At 42.6% G+C, this 15,326-nt stretch overlaps 1 protein-coding gene across 2 annotated transcripts in view; it reads left to right on the top strand.

The window, feature by feature from the left end:
• LOC135216974 (tripeptidyl-peptidase 2-like) overlaps window positions 1-15,326 on the top strand; it is a 280,577-nt gene that overhangs the window by 68,961 nt on the left and 196,290 nt on the right. For both annotated transcript variants that reach the window (XM_064252520.1, XM_064252513.1), the window contains exon 6: window positions 1,178-1,341. In XM_064252520.1, coding sequence (XP_064108590.1) covers window positions 1,178-1,341 — 164 coding nt within the window. The remainder of the gene's footprint in view (window positions 1-1,177; window positions 1,342-15,326) is intronic.

The following is a 15,326-nucleotide window of genomic DNA, read 5'->3' as shown; positions in this document are numbered from 1 at the left end:
TGGAGAAAGAGAGAGAGGAAAACACATGGTGAAGCATGGGATATACTTGGAGAGGTTTGTTTAAAGTGGAGAAATTTTTCATGAGGAGGAAAAACAGGGCCCCAAAATATTTCGAGTTCATCCAAGTCGTACTGTAGTAGGGATATTCTGAACTGAAGAACATGGTTTGTTGAACGAGATGGCGGACCTGAAAATTGGGTTAAGAAGAAGTATACAGACATCTCCTCGCTAATTTATGCCCAAAATACATCTGAGAATGAGTCCAGGTGCTCGCTGCTGAGCTTGAGAAGCTGGATTGCCTTAGAGCCTAATATGGCTGCTGGCCTGGGTGGTGGTTCCTCCAGTCCTTGCAGCAGCTCTCTTGCAGCAACCTAGAACAGCACAAGACATTTGGTGGTTGAGGAGAAATGATGCAGGACAAAAAATGAGAGAATTATGCCTTGTGGGCAGCCACTTGCACTTTGTTTGCAAGGAGGTGGCCATTTTATGAGTGATGGTTAATCCTGCACATGAAACTAATTTTAGGGGATGGGGGCAGTTATGAATAAATATATATAGCATGTTTTTACTTGGATTGAGAGGGGTGGTTGTGGTAGCACTAGTAAGCTACCCAAATTTTTGAAGTACCAGTTAGTATGACCTTGAAAAACTGTTTTGTCATCATTAGCATGTTTGCTTTAGTGTTTTCCCTGTATGGGTTAGTCTTCCTGTCCATCCAGGTTTTTGTGTGTGTATTTTTTTGGAAAGCAGTTTTCACTTGAAATTATTGGTCTGTTCTCTTCATTTTGTCACCCCCAGTCTCACAATAGTAAAATGCATTAAGAATAATAGAATCAGGATGATATAGTTTTACTCCACCAGATGTTAGTTATGTTCTCTCTACTGCATAAAAAATGCTTACTATACAGTATATACTGTGATGTTCAAGTGTGAAGATTTTCTTTTGTGTAATGAATAAAAGTGTAATTTTGTGTCGGATGTAAAAGTGTACTTTTGTGTCAGCTGAACTGAAAGGAAATCCTTTGCAGAGTGATGTCTTGTACGTCCCATTGTCCTAACCAAGAAAGTATTTTGTATGTTAAAAATAAATTAGAATGGCTTGCACTGTATTTTTTTTATTGTTATTGGTGCTCGGCTTGCATTGTATTTCATTTTTTGATTGTTGTTGCTATTTCAGAGCTTGTATAGACACATCAGAACGAGGAGAACTGGAATCTGGAATTCATCTGGGTGAATATAGGCTCTGTTACCAGTGGGCTTCACTAACTGAGGCAGATCAGTACAACATATCAATAAATGTTCACAATGATGGAAATATTTTAGAAATTGTGGGCATGTGCTGTAAGTTACTTTTACAATTTGTACAGTTAAATAGGCATTAGTTTACTAACTTACTTTGTTGGTTGGCTTTTATTTATTTACACAATTAGTTTACTAACTCAATTGTTGGTTGGCTTTTATTTATTTACCACATATGTATACTCGTGTAACACGCGATCTTGCATATCATGCGACCCCCAAATTTTCACCCTTAAAAAATTATTTTATCATGTATCTCGGGTATCGTGGGTTAAATTTACATGACCAAATAACAATAGGCTAACCTCTTCTCTTCCTCTTTATCTATTCCATTTTTTAGCTAGGCTAACCCCTTTTCCTCCATCTCTTTATCTATCCCATCTTTTAGTTAAGTTTTAAAAAGTAACCGAGAATGCCAAAAGTATTGCTAATAATGTTACAATTGTTGTGTAAATGCATAGAGCTAGAAACGGCGGATTTGCTATGAACAACCAAATCCGATAACAACACCGTTTTTGCTTGCATTTCAACCATCATACAGTATTAAGAAATTGCCAGTTATGTTACAAATGACATTAAAGAGAATAGGACTGATATATTTTTACATTACTATAACCTTACTTGCTATGGATGAAAGATCGGCAAGGGCATATACTGCTAAATTTAAGCTGTAAGTTTTAGCTGAAATTGAGGAAAGAATGTTGATCTGCTAGCAACTATTATTGTGCATCAGCAACGTGGATGAAACTAGCAAACTTCGGCATAATACTATCAAACTCGACCATAAACAAAATCTGAGAGAAACGTTTTATTCAAAACTTGGGCATGAAAGCACACATTTTACTGTTTTCACTCCAATGAAAGATTAATATGTGAAACTCTTAGTATTCTGATGAGATCAAGTGAAGATATCAAACGGAAATTGTTGATTTTTGCTTGCGCAATAAACGAGCCCTCACCGCCATCTACTAACGAAAAAAATAACTAAGTTTCATTCACAAATGATACATATTTAAGTGATATTTCGACTTCAAATCACTTCATATGACAGAGAATAACCTTGTCCCATATAAATAGAGTATCTTGAGATCCATTTGTGCTAACTAGAAGCAAGAAAGTTGCTCTGATTTGAGTTCAATACAGCAAAACAAACTTACCTTGCAATCACCCTCAGCTGATTTCCAAGGAAAATCATTGCTATGTTTCTATTTTATAATACATAATACAAACAAATAGTAATATGAAAATACATATATTGTCAGATGCAGTGAAGTAAAGCATAGCTTTTTTTTTAAATCTATGAAAATGATGCATATTCATTGTTTGTATTTTTGTCATACAATACTAATGTGTGATTATTACATATTCTAATTTTATATCTCATGTATGATGCAACCCCCTGAAAATTAGCTCCAAATTTAGGTTTTCAAAAGTTGCACGATACGCGAGTATATATGATACACAAGTTATCCTCACCTGAATTTTGCATTTATGATTCCTAATTATAGGAAGTCTGTTATGTGTGGCTAATCATGATGGGGCAAAAAAATTTTCTATATATAGGAAGTCCTCGCTTATCGGCAGCGTCGGTTAACGGTGTTTTGGTTTTATGGCACTTGGCTAACGATGTTGTTAACCTGATATTTGGTGACTGTAAACAATTTTCAACTTCAGTAAGTGGTTTATCGGCACCGATAAGCAGTTAATGGTACAGATAACTGGTTCATTGGTGCTTGGCCAGTGACAGAACCCCTTCTGTCAACTGGGGACTGCCTGTATCTTGCTTTAAAAGTTGGCGTAGTACATACTGTCTACCTTATATTATGCTAGCCAGGAAGAGAGAAATATTAATGCTTTGAAATGGTCGGGTATACCAATAGCAATATTAATGCTTTGAAGTGGGCAGAGTATAGCATTTTGCATTTGCTACTTCTATTTTGATATTGCTTAAGCAGCAACTATTTTGATAATCTAATATGCAATGTCATGCATATTAGATTACAAAAATATTTGCTGTTTAACCAATATTTTAATAATCTAATATACAAGGTCATGAAAAAATTACTACCAGGAGAAACCAAGAAAGATCCTCGGTATAGGAAGAGAGAGCAGACTGTAAGCAATCATAAGAAACTGTATCTGGTGAGTTGTTATACTCCCTCTACCTTAATACAGTTTGCTCTGGCTCTGCAGGTTTGATGTGTTTTATCGTGATTTGTTTGAAAGGGGAAAATCTAATAAGCTTAATCTTACTATTTGAAAAAAATAGAAATGCATACCAAGTTACTGCATCCCCCCTCCCCATGACCTTATGTAGATATTTATATTTGTTCATATGGAAATATAAAATCACTTTATTCTTACACGAATACAAACCCTCGGTCTTTAAAAGAGGAATTACCTTCAGTGCAAGCTGGAGCAGGCTATTCTGATACAACAAAGTTTTTTGGTAGTTAACTACCCGTGGGAGGGGTTAGGAATACCCTCGCCACCTCCCACTGCTGAGCGATGCAACCACTTGCTGAATAGCCTCGTTCAGAGACTGACATACTTCGCCTCTTCTGCCTAATGTTAGTTGGTTAGTAGTCAGTGTTTCACTTTAGCACTGGTTTTTTCCTCCAGTTTTCTGTTGTAATATTATACTGTTTTGTGAATATTTTTCTTTTTCTTTTTCTGGGTTTTTTGGTTATGGGTAGCTAAACCCAAGAATCATGTAAGCTTTAGATAGGCAACCCAGATGGTTTTGCCCTGATATAGGGACTCAATGCAATTGCTTCCTTTAATCATGTAAGCTTAAGATAGGCAACCCAGATGGTTTTGCCCTGGTATAGTGAAGCAATGCAATTGCTTCCTTTCCTCCTGTGATGTCGACCAGCACTCAGTTTATGGTAAATGTCTCAAACATGACTGTTAATGATCCACGTGACAAGTGTCCTAATAGGTCCCCGCAGTAGTAGTTGCTTTTTGTTATGGAAAGGAGATACAAGAAGACGAATTCGCGTTGGTCTTTGGAGGGGTATTCTCCCCCAAAGACTCTGGCTAGTTCTCTCTTTTGATGTGACCACCTCTTCTAGGGGAGAGGTCACTCCCCCCACCATCCTCCTGTTGTTTCTTCAACAGGAAGTTCACATGGAAGGGTGAGGGCATAATCTCGAGGGCTTCCTCTTTTTGCTATGAGGGGAATATTCCCTCTCAGAGCAAAGGGAGGCAGTCCATTCTAACCCGTCTTTTTCAGGTCTGGGATAGATCTTGAAGACGTTTGAAGACCTAAGGGATCTTTTTCCTGGAAGTATTGATGAAGAAATATAAGTGTGATCACAAGAAATAGAAGACATCATTCATCTTCATTGTCCTCTTCGTCTCCTGTTTTCACATCCTCCCATTCCTCCTGTTTTCACATCCTCCCATTCTTGTAAAGTTCCCATTCAGCGGATAGACTGGAAGGAGAACCTTGCTTCTCTCGACCTTAAGAAGGCTTGTTGGTTCTCTCACAGTTTGTCTTCTTTCACGGAAGAAGTAATTGGATCTCTCACTGGTTCTCCCATGTCTCTGGACAGGGAACCCTCTTTGTGGGTCCCATTGGATCCCCACAGTAGAGGAGAACCAGGTGCTCGGGTAAGCCATAAAGTGGCCTCCATGAGCTGAATCTGTGTACGTAAGTCTCCTGTGGTCTCTGACTCCTAAGGCACTGATACTGGATGTTGGAAGTCGCCTACCGGGTCTGGCATTTTTTATAAATCTGCTTCTGCATTAGCATGGCGAGCAACTTCCGCATCCGCAGTTTGAGAATGCAGATATGAGAATATCATCCCTGCTCAGTGTTCATTAGTTCATACTCATACATTATTATTATTAATTGGTGTTAGTTTTTCCAGACCTCTGAGTCTCAAGTAGACTCTTCTCGGGCTGGTTCTCAGGGATCAATCCTGAGGGAAAAAAAAAAAAATTAGACTTTATTTGAGAAACCCGTCTTATTTAAAAAATTTATGATTTTATTAATTGAAAAATCCCTGCTTTCCGCAAGAATATTTTTCATTTCTGAACTCCGCAGATAAATAGATCTTTGCTGGGTCCAATTTGGGCACTCAACAAGCAAATGCTGTACTGTCATGGGTGTTTGACATCTGTTACATTTCACTGGGTCAGCATGTGGTGTTGACATCAAGTGACCATGTGAGAATCTTGTGTGTCCTATACGTAGCCTTGCTAGGATCACCTCTTTTGCTCTTTCCTCCTGTGAGGATGTCCTCCATGCATAGACTTCAGTTTTTATATTTTTAAGTTTGTTTGTTGTTGGCACCGAGGCCCATTCTTCTTTCCAATCCTGGTTAAATTAATGTTTTAACTGATTTTACCCAGTCTGACACTGGGGCATATGAAATTGTTGGAGGGATAGTGCAGGCTAATTTGGCAGCAGAGTCTGCATATTCATTTCCTTTTATTCCACGTGTGCTGGGATCCAACATATTTCCATTGATATTCCTGATTGGAGGAGTTGATGAATTTTTATTTGAATTTCCTGTACTATTTGGTTTCCTGATTTATACTGTCCTATTGCATCTATAGCGCTACGTGAGTCACTGAAAATTACAGAGACACTTGCTTTTGCCTCAGATATCATATCTAGAGCCATCTGTATGGCTGTGACTTCAGCAGTAAATATTGATGATATTGAAGGTAGGCTTTTTTTACTTAACATATTTTTCGAATATGCAGATGCTCCTACTCCAACATTATTTTTGGAGCCGTCTGTATATATCATAAATTTGTCGCCTTTTCTTCTAATGTGCTCCAAAGCATGTTGGCGGTACATTTCCGTACTTGTCATTTGTTTTTTGAGTAGGTAAGACAGGGAGGTACATATCTTTACTCTATTTAAAATCCATGGTGGTGGCAATTCCATTGGTGGGTGAAAAATTGGATTCATATTATGTATGTTCATTATGTATCTAGCTCTTTTTGGGAAAGAGCTAGTACTATTAACTGCTGTTACTTGATTACAGTTTTGGAAGCAGTAAGTTGCAGGAGACGATCCCGCTTGCATTGAAAGACCTCTTTGTATTGTTATTAAATTACGGTGATGTTTTAAGGGCAAAATACCTGCCTCCACCATAAGTGAGTTTGTTGGGGACGATCGGAAAGCTCCTGTGCACAATCGCACGCCTTCATGGTGCACTGCATCGAGAGATTTTAATGCAGATTCTAGGCGGATGAATATATTGGACAGCAGTAATCTATTATGGATAAGACTGTTGCCTTATATATCATTAATAAAATGTCTCGCTTTGCTCCCCAATTAGTGTGTGATAACACTTTTTAATATGGCAAGGGCTTTGATGCCCTTGGCTTTAATGTATTTGATGTGCTCTTTCCAATTTAAATGTTGATCAAATATTACTCCTAGATACTTGATTTTTGTACAAAATTGTATTTGTTCATACACGAAAACAAACCTTCGGTCTTAACATTAGGATTTACTAGCGCCAAGCTGGAAACCGGTAGAATTAAAATTACACTTGTGAGATCCAGGGACTAATGGCATCTATACAGGTCACGGGGCATGTATACCCAGAATGCCCACGGCTACCTGTGACCCATCAGTTATTTTCCTACCGCCTTTAAGATAAGACGTGTTACTGTCTATCTCATTTAAAGCCGGTTTTCAGTTTGCCCGTTCTTTATATTCCATTTCATTTTTTTTTTTTTTTTTTATTTTTCATTCCTTTTCTTTCTCCAAGTGTGATCAGTGTGTGGTAAGAGTGTATACGTGGTATGATGGAGAATTTTGCCTCAACATCGGGATCGTCTACCGCTTCGAAGAGGAGACAAAGGAAATGCCCAGGAGTCAGTGGCTTCCCTTGTTCTAGGTTCCTAACCTCGGTGTCGACGGATCCTCATCCAACGTGTAGTAGGTGCAGGGAAAACGTATGTACGGTTACTAATCCGTGTTCTGTTTGTCGCGGTTGGTCGGTGGAACAGTGGAAGAAGTTCTATGGGAAAAGCCAATACAAAAGAAAGGGGGTGACGCCATCTTTGGATGACCAAACCTACCGGCTTCTTTTGTATCGGTAATAAACCAGGCTGCTCCATATGTTTCTCCACCTGCTTTTGAATTGTCTCATACCCCTTCGGTTTCTCCTAGCGGTTCTGTATCGGAAACGTCAGGAGGGGCCTTGGGTAATTTTATGAATAATTTGCACTCTCCTTTGTTCCCAGCAAGTAGAGGGGGAGATCCGCCATCTTTGTTCCAGGCTCCTGCTACGCAAGCGCATAGGTTAGATGGTACGTGGTCAGCGCTAGGCCTACCAGGCGTACCAACCTTGGATGGTCTGCTTGCGCATTATATGACGTCCACGGTTCCAGCAGGGGCCGGCAGCGCTGAATGTTCCTCATCCCCCCCCGGGCTTGCAATTTATGGGAATTAATGCCGCTGCTTCTCCATCCCACTCAGTATTTACAGCGATGCAGAACGTGGGAGGTAATTTGGCAGCAAACGTGCGGTTACCAGCAGAAACCTCTCAGTCTCTCCCTACGAGAGCGATGACGTCACAACATACGTCACACCTGAGATGGCAGGCGTGATGACGTCCAGACCGATTCTCGGCCTTTTTTCGCTGTCACAGACCGATTCTCGGCCTTTTTCGCTGCACCCAGACGCTAATACGCCTTCTGATCCGTCAATGCAAACTGTAATGCAGAAGTTACAGGATATAGAGGAGAGAATGAATAAGAGAGACAAAAAGAAAAGTGTGATTCGCCTTCTTCGTCTTCTTCCTCTAGTTCGGCGTCATCGCTAAGTCCGATAAACGTCACGGCGAGCGCCAGTCAAGCGTTGGAGGAGGATTCAGGGAGTTCCTAGCGGATCCTCGGGCCAAGAGGAGAAGAATCATTCTTCCTCTCCTTCGGACGAAGACTGTCATTTCCAAGTCAGCAAGAAGGTCGGAAAATCAGTGGCTATTAAGCACAAGGTTGCCAGACGAAGCCGTTCGCAAGAGTCCGAACAAGCGAGAGAGGTGACGGCCGGCGAGCTAGCGGACCCGAGGCGGAGTTGCCAGTTCGGATCGCAAAAACTGCGATACCTCTGGTAAAATCGACGTTGGCGGCGAAAGGTGCAGCGAGGATGGAATGCAGATCCCAGTTTCGCCCGTAAGCCGTCAAAATACGTACGTAGGACGATAAGGCTCCTATTAAAATTACAAAAAAATAGAGAGTTGGCAACCTCGGCGGATACGTTCGTGGAAGGCAGTGTCCGTCTGGATAGAAGGCCGAGGCCTGGCTCGCCGACGCTCGAAAACGATGCCAATGCTAATAAGACGAACTTACCTCTGTCTTAAGGGAGCCTTCATCTTGGAGATCTAGACGAGATTCTCGCTCTAGATCCGTGAGCAGAGAAAGAGTGAGACGTTCTCGTTCCCTGCTGACTATCTGGGATCGAGCCAACAGCGGCCAGCAAAGATCAAAGAGGCCGCGGCCGTAGGGGCAGGCGGCCGTGGAATTCCGGGCCGTCTGTCAGAAGATAGAGGCGAGACAACATCTCTCGTGACGGAGAGTGGTACACTAGAGCCGGAGGAAGGAGAAAACCAAGAGTTTCTGGCCTCGTATGCAGAGGTTATTGATTTGATTCGTCAATTCAATAGCCTTTGGCGAAGACAGAAACACCGGCCAGTATGCTTCCTCCTGGAATTGACATGGCGTTTGGACTAAAGAGGGATACCAAGGTGTCGTATGAATTGCCTTGCTCGAGTCATGCGGAATCGGTCTTGCAACACGTAAACGCAAAGATTGCAGGGAGGGATAATTCCTTAAGATCTAATAGATCATTTAAATTTATTCCCCCTCCAATGATAAAGCAAAGGAAATATTATACGACACCGAAGGTGGGCCCTTTGCTGTCTAGACAAATGAACCCTAATGTTGTAAGGTTAAGGCCTGGATTAACCTTGGATCAGGTTAAAATGGAGTGCCCTTCGATGACGTACCAAGAGGCTGCCACGTTAGAAGCAACAGCTTCTTCTGTCTTTCAGGCTGCGTCCTGGTTAGACCTTTGGTCAACAGCAGTGGCGAAAACAAATTGCATCCTCGGAAGCAACAAGGAAAGTAGTAGATGAACCATTGTTCATTAGATTACTACAGTCAGGGTCCAAGGCGATTGCGTACCTGACAAACGTAAGTGCCAATGTTTGGGCAAATATCCTGCTAATGAGGAGAGATGCAGCATTGGCTAGACTAAGCCGCAATGTGGATTTGGATTCCCTGTTAGCAATGAGGAATGGGGATATCTTGGAATCGCAACTACTGTTGCCAGAGGTCATACTGGAAGAAGCGATAGATAGAAGAAGGATGGACACTAACGATAGGTTGGTGCAACAGGCAGTTAGGAAAAACCTCTAACAGTCAAACTATTCCTTTGGAGGGAAGACACACATGTCTCGAAAGAACCAGTGAGACATAGCATCCCTAATAGAGTCACAAGACCCTCTTCCCCAAAGAGGATAAACTCATCGGCCCTTTCACAATAGAAACAACAGAGGAAGGGGCAATAGGGGAAGGGGGAGAGGCTCAAGAAGATAGGATGGGCGCCTCCCATCACTCGGCCACACCAGTGGGGGGTTGCCTGGCAAATCACTGAAGTGGCAGGAACTAGGGGCAGAGCAGTGGGTGGTGGATGTTCTCAGGATCGGGTATTTGATTCCGTTCGAGGTAACCCCGCCCCTGACAGATCAACCATTACCCCACGTCACTTATGCCCACAGATCTCAGAAGGCCACTTCTGCAGGACGAAGTGAAGAAGATGATGGAAAAAGGAGCTGTGCAACAAGTATGCAGTCCGACAAAAGGCTTCTACAGCAGGATTTTCCTGTACCCAAATCCAACGGGGAGTGGAGGACAGTAATAGACCTGTCAACGCTGAATCTGTTTATAAGGAAAACCAGTTTCAAGATGGAAACTCCGAAAAACGGTTCTACAAGCAGTCAGAATCGGAGACTTTATGCTGACAGTCGATCTAAAGGACGCATACTTTCAGATACCAGTCCATCAGTCTTCAAGGAAATTTCTCCGCTTCAGTCTTTGCAGGAAAGCTTTTTTTCGAGTTCAAGGTCCTGTGCTTCGGATTGACAACGTCTCCTCAAGTTTTTACAAGAGTGTTCACCCTCGTGTCGGCATGGGCGCCACGCTCAGGGGATCAGGCTGATAAGATATCTGGACGATTGGCTGGTGATAGCAAAGTCCAGGGAGAAATTACTCAGGGACAGGGCGACCCTCCTGCAGCTTTGTCACAGCCTAGGTATTGTGGTGAATCAGCAGAAGTCGCAGCTGGATCCAAGTCAAACGTTTGGAATATCTGGGAATGGTGATAGACACAACAAACAAGCCCAAAGTATTCCCGACAGACCAAAGAGTACAGAAATGCAAACAAGGTGGTGAATGCCTTTCTGGGAAAGCAGACACAGCAGCAAGACAGTGGCAGGTGGTGCTGGGAATCCTAACCTCCCTGGAGAAGCTAGTACCACAAGGAAGGCTACACCTTCGGTCCCTACAATGGAGGATGAAGGAGTTTTGGTCACCAACAGTAGATCACCCGTACGAGCAAATTCCCTTGTCGGCAGAAGTGAGGAAAGACTTGCTGTGGTGGGTGGACGACGACAATCTGACAGTGGGTGTCCCCCTTCAACAATCCTCCCCAGACCTCTTGCTGTTCTCGGATGCATCACTAGAAGCTGGGGAGCCCATATGGAGGAGTTGATGGTGTCAGCAAAATGGAGTTGCAAGGACAGAGAACTCCATATAAACGTGCTGGAGTTGAAAGCAGCTTTCCTGGCTCTACAAGAATTCAGGGAGAGAGTAAAGGGACACTCGGTGGTATTGATGTCAGACCACACCACAAGTAGTAGCTTATATAAACAAGCAAGGAGGCCTAGTTTCTCGGCAGTTACATGTGGATGACAGTTCAACTTCACCAGTGGTCTATAGAGAACCTGTAGACATCAAGGCCAGGTATATTCCGGGAAAAAGAAACATAGTGGCCGACAAGTTGAGCCGCAGGGATCAGATTGCTGGGAACGGAGTGGTCCCTACACCAACAGGTAGTGGACAGGATGCTCATGTTGTGGGAAGGACCGATCATAGACCTATTCGCAACCAGGTACAACAAAAAGTTGGAAGTGTATTGTTCAGTAGTCCCGGACGCAGAGGCAGCAGCAGAAGATGCGCTACAACACCCCTGGGACAATCTGGACGTGTACGCATTTCCTCCATTTTGTCTAATCCGTCAGGTTCTGAACAGGGTAATGCGGTCTCAGAACCTCAAGATGACCCTGGTAGCCCCGTTATGGCCGAAAGCAAGAGTGGTTTCCAGACCTACTGGAACTCCTAGTAATGTGCCAAGAGAGTTTATTCCTCCATGGAGCAACCTTCTGTGTCAGCCTCACGTGGAGAGGTACCACCAGTCGGTGAAGTCCCTATCGCTTCACGGGTGGAGACTGTCAAGTATCTCCTCCGAGAGCGAGGGTTTTTCGCAGAAAGCAGCAACTTCAGATGGCAGGTAATATCAGAAAATCATCTGCGACAGTATACCAAGGGAAGTGGTCAGCATACTGTGATTGGTGTCGTAGGGGGAACGTTTCTCCACTCGTACCACTATTCAGCAGTTAGCGGACTTTCTGATATATCTCAGAACAGAAAAACATATGTCTGTATCTGCAGTGAGGGGTACAGGGCTGCTCTAGCCTCAGTCTTACGAATGAAAGGAGTGGACATATCGTCTTCATGGGAGTTGGCCATGCTGATGAGGAGCTTTGAACAGTCATGCCCACCAAAGGAGCTCAAAACCCCAGATTGGGATCTGACCAAGGTACTGAGTAGTCTGACAAAACCCCTTACGAACCACTAAGGCAGTCCCACGGATAGGACCTGACCCTGAAGACAGTCTTCTTATTGGCCCTGGCTTCAACCAAAAGGGTGGGGGAGCTACATGGCCTCTCATATCTCATAAAGCACTCGAGAGGTTGGAGATCAATGGTGTGTGAGTTTGTCCAGAATTCGTGGCAAAGACCCAAAATCCAACAATAGTAGACGGCAGATTCGACTCCTTTACCATACCTTCCTTGGCAGACTTTGTAGACAACGACAAAGCTGAAATGCTCCTGTGCCCCGTCAGGGCACTAAGGGAGTACTTAAAGAGAACAAGGCACCTCAGGCCGGGGTGCCAGAGGTTGTTCGTAAGTACAGGACGGAACAAGAAGGAAGTGTCCAAGAATACAATATCATTTTGGCTAAGGGAGACAATCAGAAATGCTTATACTGCAGAAGACAGAGGGTCAGATAGCCAGGTGGGAGCTAGAGCTCATGACATCAGGGGTGTGAGTGCTTCCCTAGCATTTAAGAAGAACATGTCCTGTGGATAAAATTCTGAAAGCTGGCGTGTGGAAAGCGCCAAACAACTTTCACCTCATTTTATTTGAAAGATGTTTGCCCATAGATCCTTGGACACCTTTTCCTTGGGTCCAGTGGTGGCGGCCCAACAAGTGATATAGGTTCATCCAGTTGCCCCTGGCGGGTCAGTTTTTGCGTCTAGTCTAAGATGAAGGTATGAAAGTAGAATGAATGGGATGACTGGTCTTTTTTCTTTACTACTTTCTTCCTACTCCTTTAACTACGGGCAAGATGAGGAGAGTACCGTCATGTGCTGGAACGGACTAGATGCAGGTGAGATGGTCACCGCATACTGTGAAGCTATCTTAGCTGATGATATACTTTTCAGTAGCAACACACCCCTCTGGATAATAAGGGAAAGAGGGTGAGGTCGATCATCGCAAGGGACAAGAGTAAACAGTAGAATGGTATCTACAACCCAGTGGGTAGGAAAACCAATAGATCCGCTTATATCTTTGTCCTAGGTTCATTGTCCATTCTCTAGAATTTCCCTATATATTCGGAAATGGATAAGGTGGCAAACTTCCAGTCAGTTGTAGAGACTTACCTCCCTCCAATAGTAAGTCTATCCTAATGTTAAGACCGAAGGTTTGTTTCGTGTATGAACAAATACCAAATTTGTAACTAATTTGTATTTTCATAACTAACAAACCTGAGGTCTTAACAGTTAAAGGCCCACCTCGAACCACCCCTCTAGCAGTCTAAACTGGGTTAGAAATATAACTGATGGGTCACAGGTAGCCGTGGGCATTCTGGGTATACATGCCCCGTGACCTGGTATAGATGCCATTTAGTCCCTGGATCTCACAAGTGTAATTTTAATTCTACCGGTTTCCAGCTTGGCGCTAGTAAATCCTAATGTTAAGACCTCAGGTTTGTTAGTATGAAAATACAAATTAGTTACAAATTTGGTATCGTATTTCAGTGCTATAAAGATGCAGTTTGATTGTTTGGTTCTTCATCCACCTTTTGTCTTTGTAGAAGACGATTGCTTTTGTTTTATCAGTTGAAAATTTAAATCCAACTGAATTTGCCCAACTACATATATTTGAAATGGCAGTACTGAGAACTCTCTGAGCATGTCTCAGATTACTATCTCGTATAGTAAATGACAAAGTCATCAACATATAAACTGTTTTTTACACCACTTGGTAAATTTATAGTAATGTCATTGATACAGTTGTACCTCAGACTTCAAACTTAATCCGTTCCAGAAGGCTGGTTGAAATACAATTTATTCGAAATATGAAACAAATATAGGCATTCCTCGGTTATCGGCATACTTGGTTTATTGTGATCCAATTTTATGGTGCTTGTCTAGCCCCATAAAATTTGCAATTTATGGTGCCATAGCATACCTAACAGAGGCACCATTAATGGAAACTAAGCGCCATAAATCACCGAGCTTCGGTTAATGGCAGTTTTCGCTTATCATACCCTGCCGATAACCGGGGACTGCCTGTATTCCGATAAGAAATACTGGTATTCTACTTACGATGGGGTTAGGTTCCAAAAAATCCATCGTTTGTTGGAAAAATATTATTTCGAATATAGCCTAGACTACGCTAGGGTAATCAGTACCATCTTTACATATAGAGTAGCCTAGCATACACTACACCAGAGGTTCTTAACCTTTTTCAGTTTATGCACTCCTTTCAAATCAGCAGTCGGTTCTCGCATCCCCCGATTGCTGAAATACAAAAAAAATGCAAAAAAACTACAAAGATGAGTGACTATTCTGGCATGGGCAATTAAATGAAAATCTGTTGATAGCCATCGGAGTACAGTGGACCTCACTTATTCACGTTCTCGGCATTCACAGATTCATGTTTGCTGACTTCTCTATGGACCATATCTACCCATTATTCGTGGGAAATTCGCATATTCAATTTATTTTTTTGTGAGAAATATCCACAAATTACTGTATTTTCATATCAATTTCATGATTAAATGCACTTTTTGTTAAAACTTAAAAAACCAGGTATAAGTATTTTTAGTGGGTTTTCATGAGTTTGAACTAACAAAATAGGCAGTTTGAAGTGTTTTTTTTTTTTAAGGGTTCTAAGTATTCGCGGATTGCAGCCATTCGCGGGGGTGTCTGAAACACATCCCCCGTGAATATGGGTGGTCCACTGTACTCCATCGCTACAAAGCTTCCACTTATGTAGAGGTACTCCTGGCTTTACCGCCACACTGCTACAAGTTAAGTTGAGCAACAACCAGAGGCAGTTTTCTACTGCAGGCTCTCTTAACTAGTAAAGAACTACAAGCATTGTACTTAATGCTAGCAACTCTTTCTACTTCAGTTATCGGCGGGGGTTCCATTCTCGGAGGGGTGCTGATACAGTTATCGGCGGGGGTTCCATTCTCAGAGGGGTGCTGATAAGTGAAAACCGCCATTAATCGAAACTCAGTGATGTATGGCGTGCTACCAATAACCGGTTATTGGCTCCTGTGTTAGCTATGTTATGGCGCCATAACTCATTATTAGCTCCTTATGGCACCAATAACCAGAACTTGGCCCATTATGGCGTCATAAATCACCAATTTTATGGCACTAGACAACCTCCATAAAACCCTATCGCCGATAACTG

This window comes from Macrobrachium nipponense, chromosome 19, assembly GCF_015104395.2.
Source record: "Macrobrachium nipponense isolate FS-2020 chromosome 19, ASM1510439v2, whole genome shotgun sequence".
Taxonomy (NCBI): Eukaryota; Metazoa; Arthropoda; class Malacostraca; order Decapoda; family Palaemonidae; genus Macrobrachium; species Macrobrachium nipponense.
This window is presented reverse-complemented; position numbering and strand designations above follow the sequence as displayed.